The following is a 24453-nucleotide window of genomic DNA, read 5'->3' on the forward strand; positions in this document are numbered from 1 at the left end:
AACCTAGCATTTAGCGACTAGTGTTTTTATCAAAGGAGTAGATCTGGGGGACTCGTGGATGTTGAGTTTTATCTCCACACGGTGACTGTGAGTGTACCTAACCACTTTCCTTCTCCTTCTGCCGAGCTACACTCCTGAGCTGCCGGTGATCCAGACCTCCCCCCCTTCACTCTGGACCTGTCCACCGGCAATGCTTCATACTGCCACGAAAACGCTTCAGCTGTTTTCCATGGACTACACCAACACACATTGTGCTCACACACACGCACACTACAGTGTAAACCCATATGAGGATGGGTTCTCTGTTGAGCCTGGTTCCTCTCAAGGTTTCTTCCTATCACCATCTCAGGGAGTTTTTCCTTGCCACCGTCGCCCTGCTTGCTCATCAGAGACGGCACACACACACACTTCACTTTACTTTTGTTTGTGTAAAGCTGCTTTGAGACAATGACCTTTGTAAAAAGCGCTATACAAATAAAAATGAATTGAATTGAATTGAAGTTTACACAGGCAGTGGTCAGATGATGAACAAAAGGGCAAAACAAGGCAAGACTAGATTCAGAAATCAGGGGACAAAGATCACAGACAGTAAGGCTTGGTATGTCAGGAGACGACGCTACACTGAGCAACACGAGACGACGCTACACTGAGCAACACGAGACGACGCTACACTGAGCAACACGAGACGACGCTACACTGAGCAACACGAGACGAGGCTACACTGAGCTTGATCAGTATACCTGGTTGAGCTTGAACATGTGTGTCAGGAGATGGAGTCCATGGCAGTCATGACTGTAAGCCTCAATGTCCTTTGGGAGTTGTAGTTGAACACTGCTTCTGGCGCTGATCTGATATAACCAAACTTTTTGGGAAATTTCTCTGTTATATCTGTTATATTCTAATAAGGAATAGGCATGGACAATTTCATTATTGCAGCTCACCTAGAAAATGAGATATTCAGTTTTGAATATAGAAAATAAATTTTAATTTGATTTTGAGGAAAAAAATAAAATGTGGTTAAATTAGTTTCCAGTCTAGTTAGTGTGATTTATAAGGTTTATAAAGGAAATTGTATATAAATGTATATCATAACGACACATACATGTATATATCAGGAAACAAGCTGAGGGATATAGGACATCACATGATTGTGAAGTGGGCAGAGCTTTAAGATAATGTGGTGGTCGTGAGTGGACAAAAAGTGAACTAAACATTTTTCTGTTGATATTTGATATGTTTATTACTACAGTTTAAGAGAAAAAAAAGTAGAAAATGCCAACGTGATATAGTATCAGAGCTATTAAGTAACCTATCATCTGCAACATTACAAAAAAAATTTAAAAAATATTTTAATTCAATTTTAAAAATCAAAATCAGTTCAAATTTTTTTTTAATGCTTTTAACAACAAAGCAGCTTTACAGAAATCTGGATGTAGATTTAGGTCCCTAATCTGACAATCCAGAGGTGACAAGGAAGGAAAAACTCCGAGAGGGCATGAGAAAGAAACCTTGAGAGAAACCAGAATTAAAGAGACAACAGATCCGCTTCTGGGTCAAACTGGATAGTGGGATTATAAATCATTACAGAGAAAAGGCAGTAATGTGTGTGTTGAAATGATATGGAATGTTATGTATGATCATATTGTGAATCAGAATCCTGAAATGAGCATGAGACTGTCTTTACAATTACAGCAGCACGTCTTAGGAACTTTACATCTGTGGTTTCCAGAGGAGATTATCTCCTGCAGCAGGAAGGTGAGTCGTACGTGTAGAAAGCTCTAAGACAAAGAAGCAGGAGTAGAGCATTTAGAACTGATCAAGCAGAAAAAAGTGTGTCAGGATCACATCACATTGGGCAGCAGGAGTGTGCGTATATATACACACACACACACACACACACACACATCCTCTTCACCAGCAGGTGTCGCCAGTGTGCACTCTGAATCGAGCTTCTAGTCGCCAACCATTGTTGCGTATTTACAAGCTTTTTTTTTTTTTTTTTTTAAGCTGCCCGAGTAAAGTAAATTCCTCCATATATGACACCAAAGACGTATTCATTTTATTGTCACAGTACTGTAGATAACGGATATGTCCTCATTCTGCTGCTCAGTGTGGACATTCCTGCAATCACACACAAACCCAGTTATAAGCCATGGAGTATGCACACATGGAATCCTTTTACAACTGTTGATCACATTGAACAGCATTTTAACTTGTGAATGTGAACACGTGAACTGTTTAAATAAAAACAGACAAAGCAGGCTTGAAAACATTCTCCTAATGACTAGCCTCTTCAAATGAATAAAGAAAAATTGGAATATGCAAAACAATTGGGGAAAAACTCAGCAATGGAGATGGAAACAGAACTCAGGGATGCAATAACCTCGAAATTCATTGGACATTTGAGGCGGCACAGAGAACGGCAAGACTGGGTTCTCTAGCTGTTAGCTAAGTTGTAGTTAGCTAGTATAAGTTGAGTTCCCTCCAAACACTCTATTTATTATACAATAATTGCATCTAATATTATTATCATTACAAATTGACAGAGGATGAGCCTATAGGTTAAATAAGCAGGGTCTGCAAAGTCCCTAAATCATCAGTGTATTTTATATTCATGTCAGTAAAATGTCTCTGCTTTTTGGATAAAGGAACTAGCAAACAGTTAACCTGAATTTGCCACTATCTACACAGCATCAGTTCTTACCCATTGTTCGGATTGGTGTCTTTGACACAAACCGATGCATAAGTCACTTCCTCCTCCTGCGACACTTCTCCATTGGGCTGAGGAACCTGCTTTACCTGCGGTGAATCAAATTACCATTTGAATAAAATATATGACAAATTCTGTGAACAGGAATCAAACAAGTATTTCTCACACAGCTAAAAATACATTTGTCTCAGTTTTAATCATGGATTATTGAATAATAATAATAATAATAATAATAATAATAAACGTTTTGTATTTGATTTGAATAATAAAGTCGATTCTTGGAAGTGACCCCAGACTTTTAGTCTTGAAAAATACACAACACACCGAGCAAAACCATAAAAAGTATTAAGGTCAGTGTTCCTGTGCTCACATCCACCTCATTCAACTCATTGTTGAATGTTCACATTGAATCAGGAATGTTAAAGCATGGGGAATGCTAATGGGGCAGTTCATTCTGAAATAATGAAGCCTAGGCAGAGGACTCTGGAGAAAATGGTAATGTTAAGGTGCCTTTTTTAATTTATTAATTGACTAACTAGAGGTTCTTTGAGCTGTTGTTACTCTGAATGCATGAATTGGCTGTGACAGCTAGTGAGTTCTCGTTCTTGTTCACATAACTGTCAGAGATTGTGTGGCAGTAGAGCATTGGCTTTGGCTTTAGAAAAAATGGCAAATGGTAATTTTCAACCCCTCTTACATTGGAGTTATAAGTATGACGGGGTTTGGTTAGGATAACTTAAGAATGCAGTCTCTACTGTGCAGGACTAAGTGTCATCTATTAACTATGTCATACCTGTGATTGCTCTCCAACTATTCTGCTGTTGTCTTCTGGAACGTCGTCCTTCCGCCTAGCAGAAGTAGGAAAATGACACCTTAAGCTAAGTTTCAGACCAGCAAGTGGACGGTGAAATCAGTACATGAGGTAAACTTCAGAGGGGAAGGATAGAAACCACCAGCTTAGCTAAAACACTAAAATATTTAAAGCAGGAGTATTCCAGGACCATGACTAAGAAAACTGCTCTACAATGGTGACTGCAACAGTTTCAGCAACTACCTGGGAATCTCCATCCTCAGCATAATTGACAAACACTGATCCCATGAGATCCTCAGCTCAAGAACAGAGTCAGCCACTGTTCATGGCCTTCACTGATCTTGCTAATTGCCCTGGTTATCAGGATGGACCTTTTTGCCTCAGTTCCACAACACTGTGGATGCCCCAAGCTTTCATATTGGCATGGTGGGTGCTGTAGGGGTGTAAATCATCTGATGATTTGGACTGATTCATCAATTTAAAAGGCAGAGATTGAAATTAATATATGCAAAAATCATAAACCGATTATTGTCAAAAAAAGGAAAGCCAAGTGGTGTGTAAAAAAAATTCATATTGTTAAAGTGAGGTGATTTATCCACAATCCTGACACTTAAAATAGTCCTTCTCAACATCATCATTCACAAATAAATGACAGGCCTACCCCTGAATCTAAACATATTTTTCTTGTCACACGACATTTAGAGGCTACTAACTCAAATGGTAGCAGATTCAGTGGTATTGTCAAATACTGAATTGTTACCTTATTAATCAAAATCATATCATGTGGAAGCCTGATGTTTACACCACTGCTGTCTAAAATGATGGACCATCCCAGCATCTCTTTCCAATCCATAGTAGAGTAAAACAGGACTGTGTACTCACTTTCATAATGTTCAGCATCTTATATTTGCTTCTTTTTTGATATACTTTAACTCAGTAGTGGACAATATATGCCTCCAAAACCAAAGCACAAAAAAAACTGTCCAATCTAACCCGTCTGCAAGAGAAGAGCTGTTCTTCACAGGTGTTCAAACCAATCGCACATTACACTGTGACTGGCAACTGCTACTAGGTCTGCCAGAACTTCTGCTCTGATTGATGAGGACAAAAAGAAAGTAGATCCGGGTTCCTGAGTGGCACAATTGAACTGATCACGAGTTTGAATCCCAACAATTCCACAGCCATCTATCCATGGCCCGTGAGTTCTAGAGAGCAAAACTGATCATGCTTTCTGGGCATTACTGGCATTATTCTCTCTTCCCTATCAATCACTGCAACAATAAGCAATCATGGGCATCTATGAGCTCATGTATGCGGAAGAGGGCAGACAGCACTTGTGTTGCGCTGCTCTGTGACGTAGCATGAGCAGCAGTTCAGAAAAATGTGATTGCAGACAAAATACAAGGCCTTTGTCTTGGTTAGCCTCTGTTCAACCACATTAGATGCCGTGCCAATCTCCTCAGGATGACTGCATACTTCCATGAAGGTACGCTGTATATTTAATATATAGTGGTACATTTCTGAACCTCTGGGGCCCCTAAGTGTCATACCATTTGTAGGGAAACATGCAGAATTTTACCTCCTGTTGTAAATCACAGCTCCTAAGAGGACTAAGATGATGAAAATCACTGCAGCTGTCACCACAGCAATGATCAAGATTGAGCCATGATCAGGATTTTCACCTGTTGAAAAGAAAACAACAAGAAAAAAAATCAACTGAACACAAGTCACTTCCTACAGGAGTGTAGGGGCACATATCATGATGGACTTCTTCCTTTCCTTCAGTAATCATTAGAGACATTCTGATATTTAAACTTCAGGAATGTTGTGAGCAGATGGACCTACCCTTGACCTGAAGGCTGATCGTTTCAGATCCTGATGTCTCATTGGTTTCCCAAGTGCAGGTGTAACTCCCAGAATCCCTCACGGTTAGAGCAGGAAAGTGAAGAACAGGTCCTGATGCAGGTAAGCGCTCGTTGTTCTTAGACCACACAAACTGTGAGGAACTGTGTGTGCAGTTCACATCACACGTCAGATTTAATGAGTCTCCTTGTTTAAGGGTTCCGTTTCCACTGAGCCTGATTAGTGACACCTTTAAATCTTTTTCAGAGAGCAGGAAAGACTCCACGTCAGTGAATCAGGACTGAGAGGGGGTTAATAATTATACTACAGTCGCATCCTAAAGTCTTAGTCAACAACATGTTCTTTTATAATGTGCTTTGTTATTTTTCTTAAATTATATTTCTTCATAAAAGATTCCATCATTTTTATTAATATATGTTTTCTATGTAATGTCTACACCACAGCGCTGTTGAATTTTGGATTGTGATTGGTCAGAAGGTGTTGATTAATTTTCTATAACAGCAGCTCTGACAGTAGCACAGCTGCAAATCACAGGTTTCTATTAATGTGCTTGTTCTGTTATGAGAAAATAATCAACATCACGTCAGGCTGCATCACACCACCAGGTCATTGATTATTTTCCAATAACTGCATGCCCCATCACATTCTGTCATTAATTTATTAGCAGCTGAAAATATTTTTTGATATCTGGTAGAATAAAAACACTCCTTCGCAGTGGAATCTTATGGAAAGTTCATTATGCACATAAAGAATATTTTATTTTAGCTTTTTTTAAACCATAGCATTTACCTGCAACTTGTAGAATCACTCCAGGTAAACCGGTCCATTTGCCATCGATCACATTAGTTATAAATCTGAATTTGTATGTTCCAGAATAATTAAACTGTACATTGTTGATTAACAAAGTGCAGTCTGATTTGTTGTCTCCAACGTACTCAAAGTCTGACTTGATGTTTGATGAGCTGTTATAAACATACGGTGGGTCTGTACACACATCTCTGTTTGAGTTCATTGAGCACCAAAGCATTTGCACCACCCGATAATTTTGTGGATACCAATAATAACAGGGAATGGAGACATTGAATCCTCTCACAGCACAAACCGGCTCAGGATATTTCACACCCCAACCACTGCTCTGAGTGAGAACACCTGCAAAATAAGTGTGTACATAACGCTGTCTAGATTAAATAAGGTAAAATGAAAAAAATATATATATATATATCAAGATCTACATTAGAGAGGAAGCATGTACAGATCCTGTCAATAATTTTAGACATTTCTTCAAATATTCCAACACACACACACACACAGAGGCAGGAATGTTGTGAGCAGATGGACCCACCCTCAACCTGAAGGCTGACAGTTTCAGATCCTGATGTCTCATTGGTTTTCCAAATGCAGGTGTAATTCCCAGAATCCCTCACGGTTAGAGCAGGAAAGTGAAGAACGGGTCCTGATGTGTTTAACTGCTCGTTGTTCTTAGACCACACAAACTGTGAGGAACTGTGTGGGCAGTTCACATCACACGTCAGATTTAACGAGTCTCCTTGTTTAAGGGTTCCGTTTCCACTGAGCCTGATTAGTGACACCTTTAAATCTTTTCAGAGAGCAGGAAAGACTCCACGTCAGTGAATCAGGACTGAGAGGGTGTTAATAATTATACTACAGTTGCATCCTAAAATCTAAATCCACAGCAAGAAGATGTTTTTATATAATGTGTTTTTTTTAATTATATTTCTTCAATAAGATTCCAGATTTTTTTTTATTAATATATGTTTTCTATATAGTGTCTTATACCACAGCGCTGCTGAATTTTGTATTGTGATTGGTCAGAAGGTGTTGATTAATTTTCTAGAACAGCAGCTCTGACAGTAGCACAGCTGCAAATCACAGGTTTCTATTAATGTGCTCGTTCTAATACGTCATCATTGTTTTATGTAAGGAGACATTTATTTAACGTTTATAAAAAGGAGGTCAAGAGCTTGAGTTATCCTTTGTAGTTTTTCAGTAATATGACAAACTGTGTGTTTTTTTGTAGGCATTCATTTCAAAAGAGAGAAAAAAGAGAAGCTGGTGAGGGAATGACTGTTTATAGCTGCTATACCATAAGTGAGAGCAGGGGCTAATTTCTTTTGCAAATGTTCTACTACACTAAATATAACTACAATAAAAAAAATGTGTCATTCCTAAATAAATAACAGACTGCAATTTTTGCCAACTTGCAGTGATATAAAACACTTTAGGATGTGCTGTTATAGGAAAATAATCACTTCAATTCAGGCTGTATCTCACCATGAGGTCACTGATTATTTTCCTATACCAGCATGTCCCTCCATGTTCTGCTCCTTACTTATTAAATTATTAAGTTATTATTAAATTTGAATTTAATAATAAATAAATTACATTATTGACAGCTGAATACATGGAAAGTTCATTAAGCATATAAAGAATATTTTATTTTAGCTTTTCTTTTTTAACCATAGCATTTACCTGCAACTTGTAGAGTCACTCCAGGATCACCTGTGTATCTGTCACTAGGCTGAACAGTTATAAATCTGAATTTGTACTCTCCAGAATAACTGAACTGTAGATTGTGGATTAACAAAGTGCAGTTTGATTTGTCGTCTCCAGCGTACTCAAAGTCTGACTTGGTGCTTGATGAGCTGTCATAAACATACGGTGGATGTGTACACTTCTCTCTGTTTGAGTTCATTGAGCACCAAAGCATTTGCGTCACCTGAATATTTGGATTTGATTTTGGATAAGAATAACTACAGGGAATGGAGACACTGAATCCTCTCACAGCACAGATCGGCTTATCGGGATATTTCACACCCCAATCACTGCTCTGAGAGAGAACACCTGCAAAATAAGTGTGTAGAGAAAGCAGAATAAAAAGATTTTTTTAAAAAAGGTAAGGTGGAAAAAAATCAGTCTTTTAAGAACAAAGATTACGAAGAAGGATTAAACATTAGACAGTTCTTCAAATGTTCCAACACGCGCACACACACACACACACCTGTAATACGTGTCATATTTTAATTAGTGCATGATTTAGATGGCCTAAAAAGGGAACGTGGTCTCCCAAATCATGGGGGGAAAAAATAGCACAACAAATACAAAATATAGCATAAACTTCCTCGTAAAAAGACAGATGTAAGATGATCATCAGATCACTAATTACATTTCTTATTCATCAGCGTGTCTTTGACTTGCAAGTCAAAGCATTATTAGCAATTTAAAAATGTATTAGTAATATATTTAAATTGTAAAGGATAAAATAACATCTTTATGTAAATTTAAATCTTCATTAGGAGTCTTTGATCAGACATAAATTAATATGTAACTATGTTTGCGCCTGTGTATGATCCAGTACGTACTGCACCATGAATCAGCAAACAGTGAAAAACGTACAACACTGAGCAATAATTATGTATAAGAAACTGAGTGTGAGATGAGGTTTCATACCAGACAGCGTGAGTAGAATCAAAACCAGGTGAAGCATCTTCATCTCTGCTGTTAACAAATGTAGCTGCGATCAGCTTTGTGTCTGCGCGTACACTTAGCTCACTGAAGTGGTAATAATAAATGAGAAGTAAAATGTGTTCCTGAGAAAATATGCAAAAAGAAGAAGTTTGTGAAAGTGTACCAACGTGTTAACAAACTGTGAAGGGGGGAGGGGGTATATTAGTGTAAAGCACAGAGGTGCTGAATTCTGGATTCTGAATGGTCAGAAGGTGTTGATTAATTTTCTATACCAGCAGCTCTGACAGTAGCACAGCTGCAAATCACAGGTTTATATTAATGCACTCGTTCTAATACGCTATTGTTTCTTTAGTAACAGCTCATTCACAGGCAGTTTTACGACAGACGCTCCACATGAACCTTTTGTTTTGTAATTTTTGTGCTGTTATAGGAAAATAATCAACTTCAGCGTGATAACAATAACTCTGCTTCATCACACCACCCTGTCACTCAGTATTTTACTGTAACAGTATAACACACACACAGACACACACACAGTGTTTTATTACTTACCTATAAACCAAAAAGGGGATAATAAAATTAAAGCATTTTTTAAACAATTTAACTTTCTGAATGATTATTAACCAGGTCAGTACTCTAAAATGAAACTTTAATTCTTTTCTTCACTGTAACTGGACACATTCATTGTTTCATTTTGGAAAAGCTGGCAGAAAGGGAAGCGATTGTCTAAGGCATATTATAACATGATTAATATTAGGCTTGTCAAATATTCTTTTTTCTCTTTGTTGAACATTATATCTACAGACAAATCAACAATTTCTACAGTATGTTACCTATCAAAAATATGTTAAAGTTAAATTTCAGCCAATGGCAGTATCTTAGCTATCTAAGTATCTTAGCAAGCTAACAAACATGAGCTAACACTGTTAATTAAAGTACCCCAGAACTAAAAAAAAAAATGTTTAGAAAAAGTATGAGTTTAAAAAATATGTTTAAAATCATATTGGCTAGATAATTATATAGTTCACTGATTGAGTTTAATTTGTTATGATGCAATTTTTCAAATATACAACAGATATTCTCAGTACTACACTGACACGTAGCTCTAGAAACAGGGTTATAAGCTAACTAGCAAACTAAACTAATGTAAGTGATTAAACAAAATAGTTTGTTTGTTTTGGTAATTTTATATTTGACAGAGTAAACCTGTGACTAATATGAGCTAGTTAAATATCAGGTAGCTAGCCGGCTAACTACGTTTTAAATTAGCATAGCCATGTACATATTCATCAATCCATAGTGTAGTGTAGAGATGTTATTATGCAATTTTTACTTTCAAGGACACTTTATTATTTGAAAAATACTATTTTTGATGGTTTAAAAATACATTAATTTCAGCATCTGTCCATAGCCATGAACAGGCTTATAACCGGATTCGGGTTTATCGCATTCCAATATGGCGAGCACTCCTGTAGTACTATTGCCATGGTAACAACTACATTACCCATAAGCCCAAACAGCCTACACCTTTACGTCATGTCCGAAACATCAGCAGTTTCCTGGGACATGACACAGTCGTTTAGCTTAGAAAACACAGATTAATACAAGCAGATTACGCGTTATAGTAGAGCCAGACCGCGTTTAAATCGTTTTTTGCACTTCGGGGTCGCCGGCTGAGTGAATTTAGCTGGCTGAAAATGGAGGCGGTGCCGCGAATGCCGATGATTTGGCTGGATTTGAAGGAGGCTGGAGAGTTTCAGTTTAGCTCGACTGTTAAACAGGTGAGGATGACTCAGATATGATGATACAGCCGGAATAATACCTTAAAGTGTCTCTTTAATTGATATCATTCGCGTAAAATTGGGCGGATGCGCCAATAAGTGGTTTAACATATTGTGCTACCCAACTAGCTTGCTTGCTAACTATAATTGTGTTGTGGTTTTTCCCCCACCCGTATTCCGCCTCCTGCGTTGTGATTGGCTAATGTCAGCTGGTGACTGTTAAACTGCGCGTGAGCCAGTGAGGCTGAAGTAGTAGCCAATCAGAGTGCCTATGAGCTGGATACTTTGAGCCAATCACAGTGTAGTAGGCGGGACTTGACGTAATACGGCCAGGGAAAATAGAGCGTGTGTGTCTATGTGCATGGCTAATGCTGTAACATGGGCGTAACCGACATCTTTTTATTCTAAATAACTAGCTGATTACAATTTTCTCAACAATATATCTAGCTAATTTTCAACCGAAGACATGTTTTTCTATAAGCTATAAAGCAAAACCATTGTGTCACTAATGTAATAATACATAATCAGCATTTTCCATATATATCGAAGTTAGATTTGTCTTTTTTTATAATCACCTTTCATATTAACTTTAGGAATCTGATCAAAATTTGATCGAAATACGTTATTCAAGAATGTAGGTTTTGTCTCAGGTCACAGGCGATATGGGTAAAATAGATATCATGATATTTGAAGACATTTTCTACATATCACGATATCTGTATTGTGGTCAGTGTGACTTCATCACACCACCTGACCACACATATTGTTTTATTCTTTACATAGCAAATCTCTCTCACCTGTAAACTACCCCAGTGTCATATCCGGCATGACGTCTGTTTTGTTCCTTTTGCTTTGTTAGTTCATACTGAAGAATTACGGCGAGGATCCAGACAACTACAACGAGCCGCTGAAGAAGCTGGAACAGTTACGACAGGTGAGTCAGTGAGTGAGTGAACGATGTAAAATGATTTTACCGGACAGGTTCCAGGACTTCTCATCTAATCCCTGATGTTCTTCCTCAGAGTGCGGTGAACGTGACGCGGGACTTCGAGGGCTGCAGTACACTACGCAAATACTTCGGGCAGCTGCACTACCTGCAGAGCCGCGTGCCGCTGGGTCCCGGGCAGGAAGCCGCTGTCCCGGTGTCCTGGTCAGATTTCCTAACTTGTGACTTCCATCAAATTTGTTCACGTCACACATACCGATTTGTGACGACAATGCCGTTTTGCTTTATCATCAATTACCTAAAGGATTTCATTTTGATTACAAATGAAGTTCATTAAGTTTTCCTAATTTTCCATTCAGTACAGACGTCTACAAACTAGGGCTGGGCGATATGATGATATAATATCGGTACTGTGATAAATCACGGTATATCACAGTGCACTTTAATGCAATATCACATCCGGGTATCATACTATCTTTTCCTTTTGTTCTGAATCGTTAAAAATACATTTTGCACTTTTTTTATGAAATCATTTGTGCTCAATCTTTAAAATTGTGAAATGTTATTTTTTATTAATTATTAGACTGTTTTTTTTTTTTCCCTTCCAGTTTTAAGAAATCAAACGAACACTACTGGTTCACTGTTTTATCGTGTATCGTAAAAATGGCTTGATATTTAATTTTTCTCACATCACCCTGCCCTAATACAAACCACTGATTTATAGCTCAAAAACGACAGAAAATTTAAAGTAACAGCTTTAACTATGACGATTACAAAGCTGAAAGCTGCACTACAGTCAGAGCTGCTGTTATAGAAACTTAATCAACACCTTCTGACCAATCAGAGTCCAGGATTCAGCATCACTGTGGTGTAATGATAATCGCCGTGCTCACTGAACACATCAGATGTCTCGAATTGAAACCGGCCTTCAGTATCATTTCTCTGTAGCATTTTCAGTTTTTTGTTTTTTCCCCCCTTCTTCTTCGCTAGGACGGAGATCTTCTCGGGGAAGACAGTCACGCACGACGACATTAGCTACGAGCAAGCATGCATCTTGTATAATTTAGGTGAGCGTCTGCACTGTTACTGAATCACACAGACTCCATTGTGTGTTGTTTAAGAGCTCGTGCTTCCTGACTCCAGACATATTTTTGTTTTTGCCCGTGCAGGAGCGCTGCATTCGATGCTGGGAGCGATGGATAACCGCGTCTCAGAGGAGGCAAGTGTTTGCTGTTGTAGGTCGACCCTCGGCTTCTCATACCACTCTGTATTTTCCTATTTGTATTAAATTCTTCTACATGCAGTATTACTAATATTACAAATGACTGTCTATTCACTTGCATTCACCTTCAAAATATTCTAAAGGGAAAACTTCCCCTTTTTTTGTGTTTTCAGCAACAATGATAATTTCCTGGTTGTAATTTTGCCAAAACAGAAGATAAAAATGAATCCCTTTGTTTTTCTGTAATCCAAGCCGATTAACGCTTTGTTGAAGTGACGCAGGTAGGAACTAATAGTTAGACACACAAGTGGACCAGATCTGAACTTTGGATCTGCTCCACCTTCATGTGCTACTGAAATCCGGCACATTTAAAGATTCCTTCAGTCTGAATGATTGATATCAAAATTCACGTTGCTTTAATATCAACCCAGCAAGAGTCTGATGGAAAGCTTCTGACCGAGCTCAAACACTGCCCTTGACTAAAGTCCTAGTTTTTTCTTTTCTTCCCAGCATTCTTGTATATGTGAAGTGAAGTTACTTGTGACCAAGTGTGGTGACCCATACTCGGAATTTGTGCTCTAGCGACACACACACACACACACACACACACACACACACACACACACACCGGGGAGCAGTTGGGGGTTCGGTGCCTTGCTGAAGGGTCTCACCTCAGTCTACAATCCCTGCCGGACCTGAGACTCGAACCCACGTCCTTCAGGTTCACCTTCGGGCTGCAAGTCCGACACTCTATCCATTAGGCCACGACTGCCCCGATAATTTGCGGGACTGTTTAACAATGATGGGGTTGTGCAGTCACTACAGGGCTAAGCAATAGCGTGGCTTTGTAGGCTGTGAAACAGTCGTTTAACTTCAGAGGATGTCACGGATATATGTGATGGATGTGTGTGAACGTGTGATTGAATATGCTGTGTGTATAATTGTGTATGTATGAAACATTTCCTTGAAGCGACAGTAAAGTTTATCTTATTTAATCTTAGTAAAGTCGGTGCGCTTGGCGGCCATTTTGGCAACGTTCCCGGGCGGTTATTTTGAGTCCTGTAAGACCTACTTGGATGACCCAGAAAAAAAAAACAGTCTAATGGATCCGATTATTTTGGATTAGTCATATAGCGCAGCGTAACTAATTAGCATAAAGTTTGCATAAAGAATTTCTCGAATTGATTTGTCGCTCATCGCTGCTGTTGGAAATGAAATGGGCTGCTTGTCGCTAGAGCTGAGTGAAGATGATATATAATATATAATATCGATATCATGATAAATTGTGTAACAGTACACTTTTCACAGGTATCGTGATAACTTTTTTTTTAAAAAACTAAAAATTTTAAATTGTTTGGAACCAGTACTGAATCTTTCAAATTGTGAAATGTAAATTTTTTTAAACAATGTATAACTAGAAATAATTTTTTAGCAGCGTTCTTTCTTTTTCTTTTTGGTTTTAAGTAATTTGTTTTCGTAGACAGTAAAAGTATCATCAAACGCAGTTGTTCATAATTAATTTTTTTTTTAAGGCTGTGTTGACTGTTTGTCAGCAAACCTTTATCTCGTAATCCATGCCTCGGTGGCACACACCACTGCTTGTTGTTTGAGGGAAGCTCATTTCTCACGTCTCTTGCCTCACGTTTTTAATTGCAGCTTATTTTAATCTTCCTCTCGGCAGGGGATGAAGGTCTCGTGCACACATTTCCAGTGCTCAGCTGGAGCCTTCACCTACCTGCGAGATCACTTCAGCCATAACTACAGCGTGGACATGAGTCACCAGATCCTTAACCTCAACATCAATCTCATGCTGGTACACACACTCACGCCTGCTCTCTCACACACACACACACACCTTCATTAACAGTAAAGTTTTGCAGTGTATTAATTCAGATTATTGTGAGTTTTCAGGGTCAGGCGCAGGAGTGTTTGCTGGAGAAGTCTATGCTGGACAACAGAAAGAGTTTCCTTGTTGCGCGGATAAGTGCTCAGGTATTTCCCTATAAAAAGCAAACTTTTTTTTTTAATACATCTACTGAGTCATAATTTTTTTCATTACACTAAATGTAATAAACCTATTTGTAGCAGCAGTCCTGCAACACCACGTACTGAAGTGTTATATTCATCTTCATTTTTAATTTTTATTCATTTAAAGTCAGATTTAATGGTCTGAAATATTTCTTTCTCTTGAAGTTAATAAGACATAAGAATACAACCAAAAAAAAAAAAAGCAGCTTGTCACGTCACGTAAAAACCACAAAGAAGCGTAAACTCCTCTGTCCTGAAGATTTAAAGTTTAAAGAAAACTTGAAGTTACAAACGCTGACACTGGAGACTCCTTCCATAAATGTTTATAAAATCCATACGAGTCCCTGTGAATGAGCTGTTACTATAGAACCAATAATGTTTTAGAACGAGCGCATTAATATAAACCTGTGATTTGCAGCTGCACTACTGTCAGAGCTGCTGGTATAGAAAATTAATCAACACCTTCTGACCAATCAGAATCCAGAATTAAACAGCGCTGTGGTGTAAGGCAACTTAAAGCGCAATGAAAATGCCACGTTTTAGCAGCTTTCTTTCTTTTTCTTTTTCTTTTTTTTTTAAACAATTTTACAGCATTAACTATTTTTACATTGTTTTTACATTGTTTTTAACCATCCAGATTAGTCTTGAAATATTAAATTTATTTTTTTTTTGGCCAGTTTAGCTAACAGTCCAAGTGTCCCATTTTGATTTATTTAATTTAATTTGACTTCAGGGTTTTCGTTATCTCCTGAAATCTTTGCCAGGCCACAATGGACCCTGTAGTAGACTGTCTGCATTTATGTTGTTGCTTCTGTAATGAAGAACTATCATTTTCTTATTTATTTCCTCACTGTTGCCTTCAGGTAGTGGACTATTATAAAGAGGCTTGCCGTGCCCTGGAGAACTCCGACACGGCCTCAATGCTCGGAAAAATCCAGAAAGACTGGAAGAAACTTGTGCAGATGAAGATTTACTATTTCGCTGCTATTGCTCATGTAGGTGTTTTTGTGAAAAATTATGACTGTGTGTATAATGTGCCAAAAAAAATAGAGAAAAGTCTTCAGAATTGTACTGAAGTACTATTCTAAACACGGTGAATACTGTTTCTGTTCATCAATTCTCCAAAACAGAGAATGATGAGAGAGACATGGACTTTTTTTTTTTTTAACTGGATTATTATGAAACTGAGTTTCGAGCTCATAGACGGAAGGAGATGGAGAGAGACTCAGAGGGAGAGACAGAGATGAGTATATACATGAGAAGAATGTTTTAGACATGTCTCATTAGCCTTTTCTGTCTCTCCACAGCTGCATATGGGAAAGCAGGCTGAGGAGCAGCAGAAATATGGTGAAAGGGTAAACATCCCACCTTCATCACACCTCTTTAACTCAACAGACATCTTTTTTTGTTCCCTAATTCCTGCAAATCCTCTTTCAAATCTTAATACTTGCAGCTAATATCAGTGGGACTCAGTGGGTCTTAGCTATTGTGAAAGTTTTTTTTAATTATTTTAACGTTCTTGTTTTTTTATGTATGTTTTTTTTTTTTGTTGTTGTTCCTCCACAGCTTGCTTATCTTCAGAGTTCACTAGACAAACTGAACGAAGCGATAAAATTGGCTAAAGGCCAGCCGGACAGCGTTCAAGAAGCCTTGCGCTTCACCATGGACGTCATCGGGGGGAAGTTAGTAACCACATTACGATGTAGTCTTTAATTACCACCGTGCTTACGCTTTAAAACAAATGTTTTTTTTTGGTTTTTTTTTTTTCTAGATTTAACTCTGCAAAGAAAGACAATGACTTCATTTACCACGAAGCTGTGCCATCTCTGGAGACGCTGCCTTCAGTTAAAGGTATTTTGGGTTACAGTGACGTGCAGCTATTTCAGTCTGTGTGTGATAATAATCAGAGCTGTATGTAATTCTTAATGTCTTTCTTGTAATGTGTGTGTGTGAATATTATAAAAATATTATATCACGCTACTTACTTGAAGACATTTCTACTATACATGATGCATCACCATATTTAGTTTTGCTAACAAACTGCTTTGAATTAAAAATAAAACATCAATTATACTTAAAAAAGAATTTAAAAAAACAAGTTACTTAAAACATATTCATACCTTCTCCAGGTGCGCCGCTAGTCAAAGCCTTGCCTGTGAATCCAACAGACCCCAGTGTGACAGGACCAGATATTTTCTCCAAGCTGGTACCTATGGCTGCTCACGAGGCATCCTCTCTCTACAGGTTGCGTTTTCTAAACATGAAAATGTTGCTTGTAATGAAACATGAATAATTCTCTAACACTCAAAAACTCGTATTTGACATTGTTCCTATAATAACTTCTTGTATTTTGTTGAGCAAACTTGCTATTATTGATTAATAACTTCACTAATAATAGAATTGTCATCCACAGTGAAGAAAAGGCCAAGCTGCTACGAGACATCATGGCAAAAATAGAGAGCAAGAACGAGACTTTAGAGTGAGTAATAAAACATCTGAGTGCAAGGGCTCTGTGCGTGTTTTTTTTTTTTTTTTTTTTTTTTTTTTTTTTTACATTCGCGTAACTAGTCTTGTTTCTTCAGACAATTCATGGACTCTCTGAATCTGGACCCAGACTCTGTGGACAACATGGACATGTACAACAGCATTCCCTCTGTACTCATGGAGAAGTGTGCGGCTCTGAGCGTGAGACCGGACACAGTAAAGAGTCTCATACAGTCCATGCAGGGTTGGTGTGTTTCTCATGGTTTGGGAGTGATGTTGGGCCAAGAATAAATCCATAAAAGTAGACACTTTTTTTTTTTTAATAAAACTTTCAGTGTTCTCCAAAGACATCATGCTCATTTGTGTCTCTTTATCTCAGTATTATCGGGCGTGTTCACGGATGTGGAGGCCTCCCTGAGGGAGATTCGGTCAGTCTTAGACGACGATGAAGCAGGTGACCGGAAGCTGGAGGAGGTAGCAGGGAAGCAGAGTGTCCCAGCACAACCTGCCGCCATAGCTGAGCTCCGTAGGGACCTCGAGAAATACGTGGAGGCCCACGAGAAAGCAAGCTTCACCAACACAGAGCTTCACCGGGCCATGAATCTGCACATTAGCAACCTGCGACTGCTGGGTGGACCACTGGACACTCTGAGAGAGGCCCTGCCCAGACCACAGCTTTCTGAAGGTACTTAAAGAAATATCTCCCCACTGTGGAAGGGTGGCCTGTAAATAAACTTGTAATCCAAGCAAGATGTCACCAAGTGAAAAACAAATTGTTTGGCATTTTTCCAGATGAAGTAGCAGGCCTCCAGTGCATGAAAAGGATTCTGGGTAAAGTACAGGAGATGAAAGACCAACGCAGTTCTCTTGAGAAGCAGCTGAGGGAACTGATCCAGCAGGATGACATCACTGCTGCTTTAGTTACCACTGAGAGAGCTGATATGAAGGTACTAGATTAGAATTTGGCTTACTTACCAGGTGACATTACTGTTGATGTAATTTCTCAGTGATTTAAAGACTAGTATACCAGATATATTTTGTGGGTTATTCTAATTTGTCTTTATGCCTTCTCAGAGGTTATTTGAGGAGCAGCTGAAGAAGTACGAACAGGTAAAGGTGTATATCGATCAAAATCTTGCTGCTCAAGAGAACATCCTTAAGGCACTGACAGATGCAAATGTCCAGTATGCAACAGTACGCAAGAGCCTGGCCGAGACGGAACATAAGTAAGAGTCGAGAGGAACAGATTATTGTGCTAAATGAACTTCTGTAGCAATTCTTTCATTAGATTTGTGATTCCTGTTTACTCTGCAGATGGAACAGTACAGTGCAAATGCTTGTTGCTTCCTATGAAGCCTATGAAGACCTGATGAAGAAATCTCAGGAGGGAAAAGAGTTTTATGAAGACTTGGACGCTAAGGCTTCTCGCCTCTTAGAAAGGGCTAAGACCATCTGCAAGACCAGGGATGAAGAGAGACAAGCCATTCTGGAAAAGTAAGAGGCAGTGTAGCATGTTTAAATGTAAATGGTCTCTTCACATTAACTATCCCTTTTTCATTCACTGTCATTCACCTCCCTGCCCCAGACCTATTTATAAAGGGCCAGCCTTGATGTAATCTTTTGTTCCTATTAGTTGGTGATAAGTTTAAATAACCTTACATGCTCAGTAACCCTCATTGTTTTGCAACATCTTACAACAGAGAGCTCCAAAAGAAGGTTCCTCAAAGACCCACAGCCCCAAAGCCAGCCCAAAAGAAAGCCCCAGATATGGATTCCTCTGGCATAGAGGACCCTGAAATAGCCAAGTTGAATGCTGCCATTTTAGCCTTAGGTGGAGACTTACCAGAAGATCTTCGTAGTTTGCCTCCTGAGCTTGCCCTTCCCATGATACCAGAGGGTTTTCATCCAGGGGCAGCTGCTCTTTATTTACCACCCCGATTTCCTCCGAACCTACCACCTCCTGAACTTCTTGCGCAAATCTCCCGTTTTACAACACTTCCCCCCACCCAGCGCTTCAACCACAATCTGCCACCAGGCCCCCTGCCCCAGCAACATCAGGTTCCTCAGATGCCCAACCCTCAGGTCGCTCGGCTTCCTTCGCTGCCTGGGTATCGTCCTCCATCTTTACAAACCCAGCCAGCTGTATTGGGCCCACCAGCTCCCATTCGCACATCCACCACCACTGTGGACAGTGTGCAAACCCCTATTCCCAGCTACACTCCAGCACCAGGACAGCCAGCTATGCCTGCACCAACCCCTGGACACCCTATGCCCACTCCTGCTGTATATAATCCTCCCCTTCCAGTGGCTAGTCAGCCTCAGTATTTGCAGCAGCCTGGTGTTCCTGTTAACCAGCCACCTCAGGGACTACAAGCTTCTCAACCACAGTCACAGCCCCGTCAACCATTTCCCCAAGTTCACGGTCAGGGCCAACCACAGCCAAGCCCACCACAGCCATTTTTCCAGCAGCAGATACCTGCACCTGTAACTGGGCCTCAGCTCCCACAACAAACTCAGCCCCACTACCTACACCACATGGCGCAACAGAGACCACATGGACCACCTAATCTTCAGCAACGGCCATTTAATATTCACACTACACCATCTGCACTGCCCCAGCCCCAGCAGGTGTACCCTCCTGTTTCATTTGTTCCTGGTTGCCAACCTGTGAATGCCATTGCTCCAAATCAGCTGCCCCATCATTCCATGCCACCACAGATGCCCCCATCCTCCCAGCCAATGCCTCAAGTTTCTATGCCACATTTACCAAATGTAAAACAACAAATGCCCCCTTGTTCCCAGCCCTATATGCCCACAGTCAGTCAGCAAGTACATCCTATTCCCCCTCCACAAACGCCCCTTTCCTCACAGCAGGTACCACCCGCAAGCCATGGGCAAATGCCTCCCACTGTACAACAAATACCTCCACATTCTCAGCCACAAATGCCACCATCTTCCTCCCAAATGTCTCCACCCACTCACCTGCAAATGCCTGCAGCTTCCCAACCAGTCTTGCATCCCTCTTGTCCACCAGTATCAGCTGTCTCCCAGTCTTTACCCCACCCATCTCGTCCACCAGTGCCCAGTGTTTCACAACCATTACCACACCCCTCCCATCAACAAATTCATCCTCCCTACCAGCCAGCATTTCCAACAACCACACCAAGGGTTCCAGTCCCTGTCCAGCCTCAGTTACCTCCAGCCTCTCTGTCAGCACAGTTCCCAGTGCACACCAATGCTCTCCCTTCACAGCCCCATGGCAGTCTTCCCTCACAACTCCCTCCTGGACCTCGTCCTTCAGTGCCCCCACAGATGACCCAGCAACCTATGACCTTGCCTCAGCACCATCTCCCTCCTCACTCTACACCTGTGGGTTATCCTGGTGGTATTCCTATAGTTCCCCACCAGTCCACAGTTCCTCAGCAGCCCCAGGCTCTGCCTCAACAGGTACCATCAGGGGCGCCAGCGTCTTACCCTGGGCCACATGCTGGGATCATTCCTCCTGGACCAATCCAGCATTCCGGACCAGTAGTTACACCTGGACTCCAGTCACTCCCTCAGGGTATGATCCCACCATCTTCAGCTGCACCCGGTGCTACACCAAGTAGTGTCCTGTCTGCCCCATCTCCTTCTCCATCACCAGGGCCTTCCTCACTAAGTATCGTGCCTCAGAGGCCCTCTCCTGCTCTCACACCAGTTGCAGGTGCAGCGATACCACCGACTGCAACAACACCCCTGCCCTCATCTGGCCCCTTGCCATCGTCCAACTCACTGTTTCAGCACCAGAATTCCAGTACAGATGATCTTCTCTCTTCAAGCCCTGAGAGCCAACATGGTGGTAGCAAAGACACTGCCAATGTCTTATTACCCACCAAGGCCGATCCTCAAGATGAACAGCTTCGCAAGAAATCAGAGGGAGTGAAGATTATTCAAGGTGATCCATACCAGGCTCCAGAGAGGGTCTCACAGCTTTGTGCAGAACTCGAAAGGTTTCGGTCAACTGTCCAGTCTTTGGAGCGTCCGTCAGGAGAGGGAGGTTTATCAGAACTTGATGCTCGATGGAAGGAGCTGCAAGATCAGCAAGAGAAGGATTCTCGTCAGCTCTCTATCGCCATAGCCCGATGCTACACCATGAAAAACCGCCACCAGGATGTCATGCCTTACGACTGTAATCGAGTTGTTCTGCACTCTGGCAAAGATGACTATATCAATGCCAGCTTTATAGAGGATCTTTCACCATATTGTCCCCGTCTTATTGCAACACAGGCTCCCCTTACTGGAACTGCTGCTGATTTCTGGCTCATGGTCTACGAGCAGAAAGTGTCTCTAATTGTAATGCTGGTGTCTGAGCAAGAACTTGAAAAGGTAAGGCCCACATACACAAAGACAACACAAAGACCACTCTAACATTATGATGATCAATTTTTGAGTCATAAGCAAATATGTTTTGTTTCTCTTACAGCAAAAAGTCTTGCGCTACTTTCCATCTGAAAGAGGACAGCAGATTACTCAAGGCTCCATCACGCTCAGCCTGACTACCCAGAAAAACACCGCCACTCACATAGAGCGCATGATTGGACTGCAGTATCGAGATCAGAGTCTGAAGCGCACCGTCATCCACCTACAGTTCACTTCGTGGCCTGAACTGTGAGGATCCAACACACAAAAAAATCTATTTTTATCCTTAATCAAAGGGATTAGTGAAGTGAAGTATAAACAAAGCTTTTTTTTCTCTCTTTCTTTTCTCTATACAGCGGCTTGCCAGAGAGTAAAAGTAACCTCATTCGCTTCATTCAGGAAGTTCACGGACATTACCTTCTCCAGCGCCCTTTACACACACCTGTCGTGGTGCACTGCAGGTGAGTTATTCAAACATACAACCCTTGGTATTCAAAAATTCAACACATTTACCTCTGGTACTTGTAATTTTCAGCTCTGGTGTTGGCCGAACCGGAGCCTTCTGCCTGTTGTATGCTGCACTACAAGAGCTGGAGGCTGGGAATGGTATACCTGACCTATCCCAGCTGGTTAGGAAGATGAGACAACAGAGGAAGAACATGCTACAGGAGAAGGTGTGTTTGAATTTGATTCTAATTCTACTTCTCTACTGACAGTGTCTGTGTGTCTAGACTAGGGTTAATCTAAATTTTGTGTGAAATCTGAGAAACATAGGCTTCTGCTTTTGTCTTGCTATGTTTTATACAGTTACACTTAAAATTCTGCTATGAGGCAGTCCTGAAACATGCAGAGCAGGTGCTTCAGCGTCGTGGCATCATTACCACCCCAAGCCAAAAGTCCACAAACAGCGCAGCAGTTAAGGTGAAACACTAAGACCAGTCGTGTCTAAATTTGTAGTTTAGTGTGCTCTAACACTCAATACTCAACAGAACATTTGTATAAAGATACCTTGGAACTGATGAAGTCTAACAATAAAACCCTGATGTGTCTGTATAGCAGTACTCACAGCCAGAGGCTCAGGATATCGTTCTTGGAGGTGATATGCCCATTAGCTCCATCCAGGCTACGGTTGCTAGGCTAAGCATCCGCCCACCCAGTGCTGAGTCTGACCAGGACCCAAATCAGGACCCAATGCTTTCTGTTGCTGCAGGACTAGAACCGGAGTTTTCACTAGTCCAAGACCTCCAGGCTACTTCTCCCACTGACACAGTTCCTGCCTCACTGAGTCCCCCAATTTCCTCCCCTGCTTCTCCAGGTAAGATGCAGTCCCCTTCACCTCCTAACCACCAGGGTAACGGGTTCGAGGGATCCACACCCATGCCAGTCTCCAACAACCATGCTGCACCTGAAGCAGCTCCCCCAGCACCGTCATCCCTGGACCTTTTGGCTTCGCTAACACCTGAAGCTTTTACACTCGACAGTGGTTGCCGTGGCAAACAGCGAATCAGCAAGCAAAGTTTCTTCCAGGCGCAGGATGGCCAGGGTCTGCAGGGTCCTCCGAATGGAGATGACCCACTCAGCACCCTGGATCCCCTCTGGACTCTCAACAAGTCCTGACTTCCTGGAATTCCTTCTGATGAGGCCACATCTTTTTATGCCTCAGTGTTCTGTATTACCAGATCACTCTACCATTTAGCATTTTCGCTGCTTATCAGCTAGCTAACAGCCTTTATTAGTTGAATCCGTTATTTTGGAGCAGGGAAATGCCCAGATACCTGAATCCTTGTCCATGGCCTGTAACTCTGGGACCACCTCACTGTGGGTCAGTCCCTGTGTATCTCTTTAAGTCTGCACTTTTCTGGTACTGCCCTCCTTGTTCCTTAAAGCTGTTTCCCAGCATGCGCACCTCATCTGAAGATGAGCCGGGCCTTCTAAATGGACATCTGCATCTCAACACCAAATATGTCTTTATTAACAATGGAGATAAAAGACATGGAAATCAAAAGGTGAACTCAGTGAGCACTTTAATTTGAGAGAAGGGAACAACAGATTTGTCGGAGTGGTGGTTTGCTTAAATCTTAAACTGGAAAAAAACTGGATTTGAAAGAGGAACCCCAGTTCACTTTGTAATTCTGAGCAGTTTAAGTCTTCAAAGTGTGTTGACAAACGGTTACCACTTCTTTTGCACAGATTTCCCTCGTTTCACTTTGCTCCTTGCATCATGGCCTATTTGTTGTCAGCTATGATCAAGTTGGAAAATGGAAAGAATCTGATAAAAAGTGCTCACTTTATATTAGCATACAACTGAAAAAGCCAGTGAGGACCAGTTCACAGAATCACATTTAAGTAATGCTAGCTGCCTTCTACTAACATTATAAGTTAACGTCTATCGTTAGCTATTTTTGGGGGAGTATTTGCTAACTTTATGTATGGCTAAGTGATGCTGGTATGCTGTGTACTCAATTTCCTTATAACACATTATAACCTTACAACGTATTTCTGATTCAGCACACCATAACTTTACATTCTGAGTTGATTCTTTCTGCCTTGTTAAATGTTGTAAATATATCTTAATTAAAGACTGATCTCTTCAAATCATTCCTTACCTGTGTTGCCGTTACTTGGAAAGAACAGAATAATTGCACAGGTTTCAACCTTTAAACGTCATTAACCCACTCCTCCGTTTCCCGGTCACGCCGAAGTGTTGATTCTCGTCGTGTTATA

The 24453-nt window shown here is 40.7% G+C and overlaps 2 protein-coding genes across 3 annotated transcripts; one reads left to right on the forward strand and one right to left on the reverse strand.

Moving 5' to 3' along the window:
* Window positions 1-546: 546 nt before the first annotated feature.
* Window positions 547-17089, reverse strand: LOC113532999 (carcinoembryonic antigen-related cell adhesion molecule 2-like). The gene is made up of 10 exons (XM_034298037.2): window positions 16968-17089; window positions 8853-8992; window positions 7875-8246; window positions 6727-6981; window positions 6174-6533; window positions 5367-5621; window positions 5101-5203; window positions 3504-3558; window positions 2705-2799; window positions 547-2121 (listed from the first exon to the last, which is right to left on the reverse strand). Exons 2-10 carry the CDS (start codon window positions 8893-8895, stop codon window positions 2055-2057), a joined length of 1605 nt encoding a protein of 534 aa, XP_034153928.2. The 5' UTR covers window positions 8896-8992; window positions 16968-17089; the 3' UTR covers window positions 547-2054.
* Window positions 10377-24327, forward strand: ptpn23a (protein tyrosine phosphatase, non-receptor type 23, a). Of its 2 annotated transcripts, none has more exons than XM_026924349.3 (24): window positions 10377-10651; window positions 11511-11585; window positions 11674-11801; window positions 12588-12664; window positions 12767-12816; window positions 14501-14632; window positions 14731-14811; window positions 15711-15842; window positions 16155-16202; window positions 16414-16529; window positions 16619-16698; window positions 16977-17091; window positions 17261-17326; window positions 17430-17575; window positions 17711-18016; window positions 18124-18278; window positions 18406-18557; window positions 18646-18825; window positions 19032-21696; window positions 21794-21978; window positions 22086-22190; window positions 22265-22403; window positions 22537-22650; window positions 22786-24327. In XM_026924349.3, exons 1-24 carry the CDS (start codon window positions 10568-10570, stop codon window positions 23344-23346), a joined length of 5892 nt encoding a protein of 1963 aa, XP_026780150.3. In that variant the 5' UTR covers window positions 10377-10567; the 3' UTR covers window positions 23347-24327. The 2 variants fall into 2 exon arrangements, with proteins under 2 accessions (XP_026780150.3, XP_053083928.1); XM_053227953.1 differs by having other exon boundaries at window positions 22789-24327.
* The last annotated feature ends 126 nt before the right edge of the window (window positions 24328-24453 follow it).

Source organism: Pangasianodon hypophthalmus, chromosome 22 (genome assembly GCF_027358585.1).
Source record: "Pangasianodon hypophthalmus isolate fPanHyp1 chromosome 22, fPanHyp1.pri, whole genome shotgun sequence".
In the NCBI taxonomy this organism is placed as follows: domain Eukaryota; kingdom Metazoa; phylum Chordata; class Actinopteri; order Siluriformes; family Pangasiidae; genus Pangasianodon; species Pangasianodon hypophthalmus.

Coding starts and splice junctions, on each gene's coding strand:
- LOC113532999 (XM_034298037.2), bottom strand. CDS start 8,895: ATGAAGATGCTTCACCTGGTTTTGATTCTACTCACGCTGTCTG. Junction 8,247..8,852: donor GATTCTACTCACGCTGTCTG/GTATGAAACCTC, acceptor CTTATTTTGCAG/GTGTTCTCTCTCAGAGCAGT. Junction 3,559..5,100: donor GCTGTGATTTACAACAGGAG/GTAAAATTCTGC, acceptor TACTTCTGCTAG/GCGGAAGGACGACGTTCCAG.
- ptpn23a (XM_026924349.3), top strand. CDS start 10,568: ATGGAGGCGGTGCCGCGAATGCCGATGATTTGGCTGGATTTGAAGGAG. Junction 17,327..17,429: donor AGCAAGAACGAGACTTTAGA/GTGAGTAATAAA, acceptor TTGTTTCTTCAG/ACAATTCATGGACTCTCTGA. Junction 22,191..22,264: donor CCTGTCGTGGTGCACTGCAG/GTGAGTTATTCA, acceptor TGTAATTTTCAG/CTCTGGTGTTGGCCGAACCG.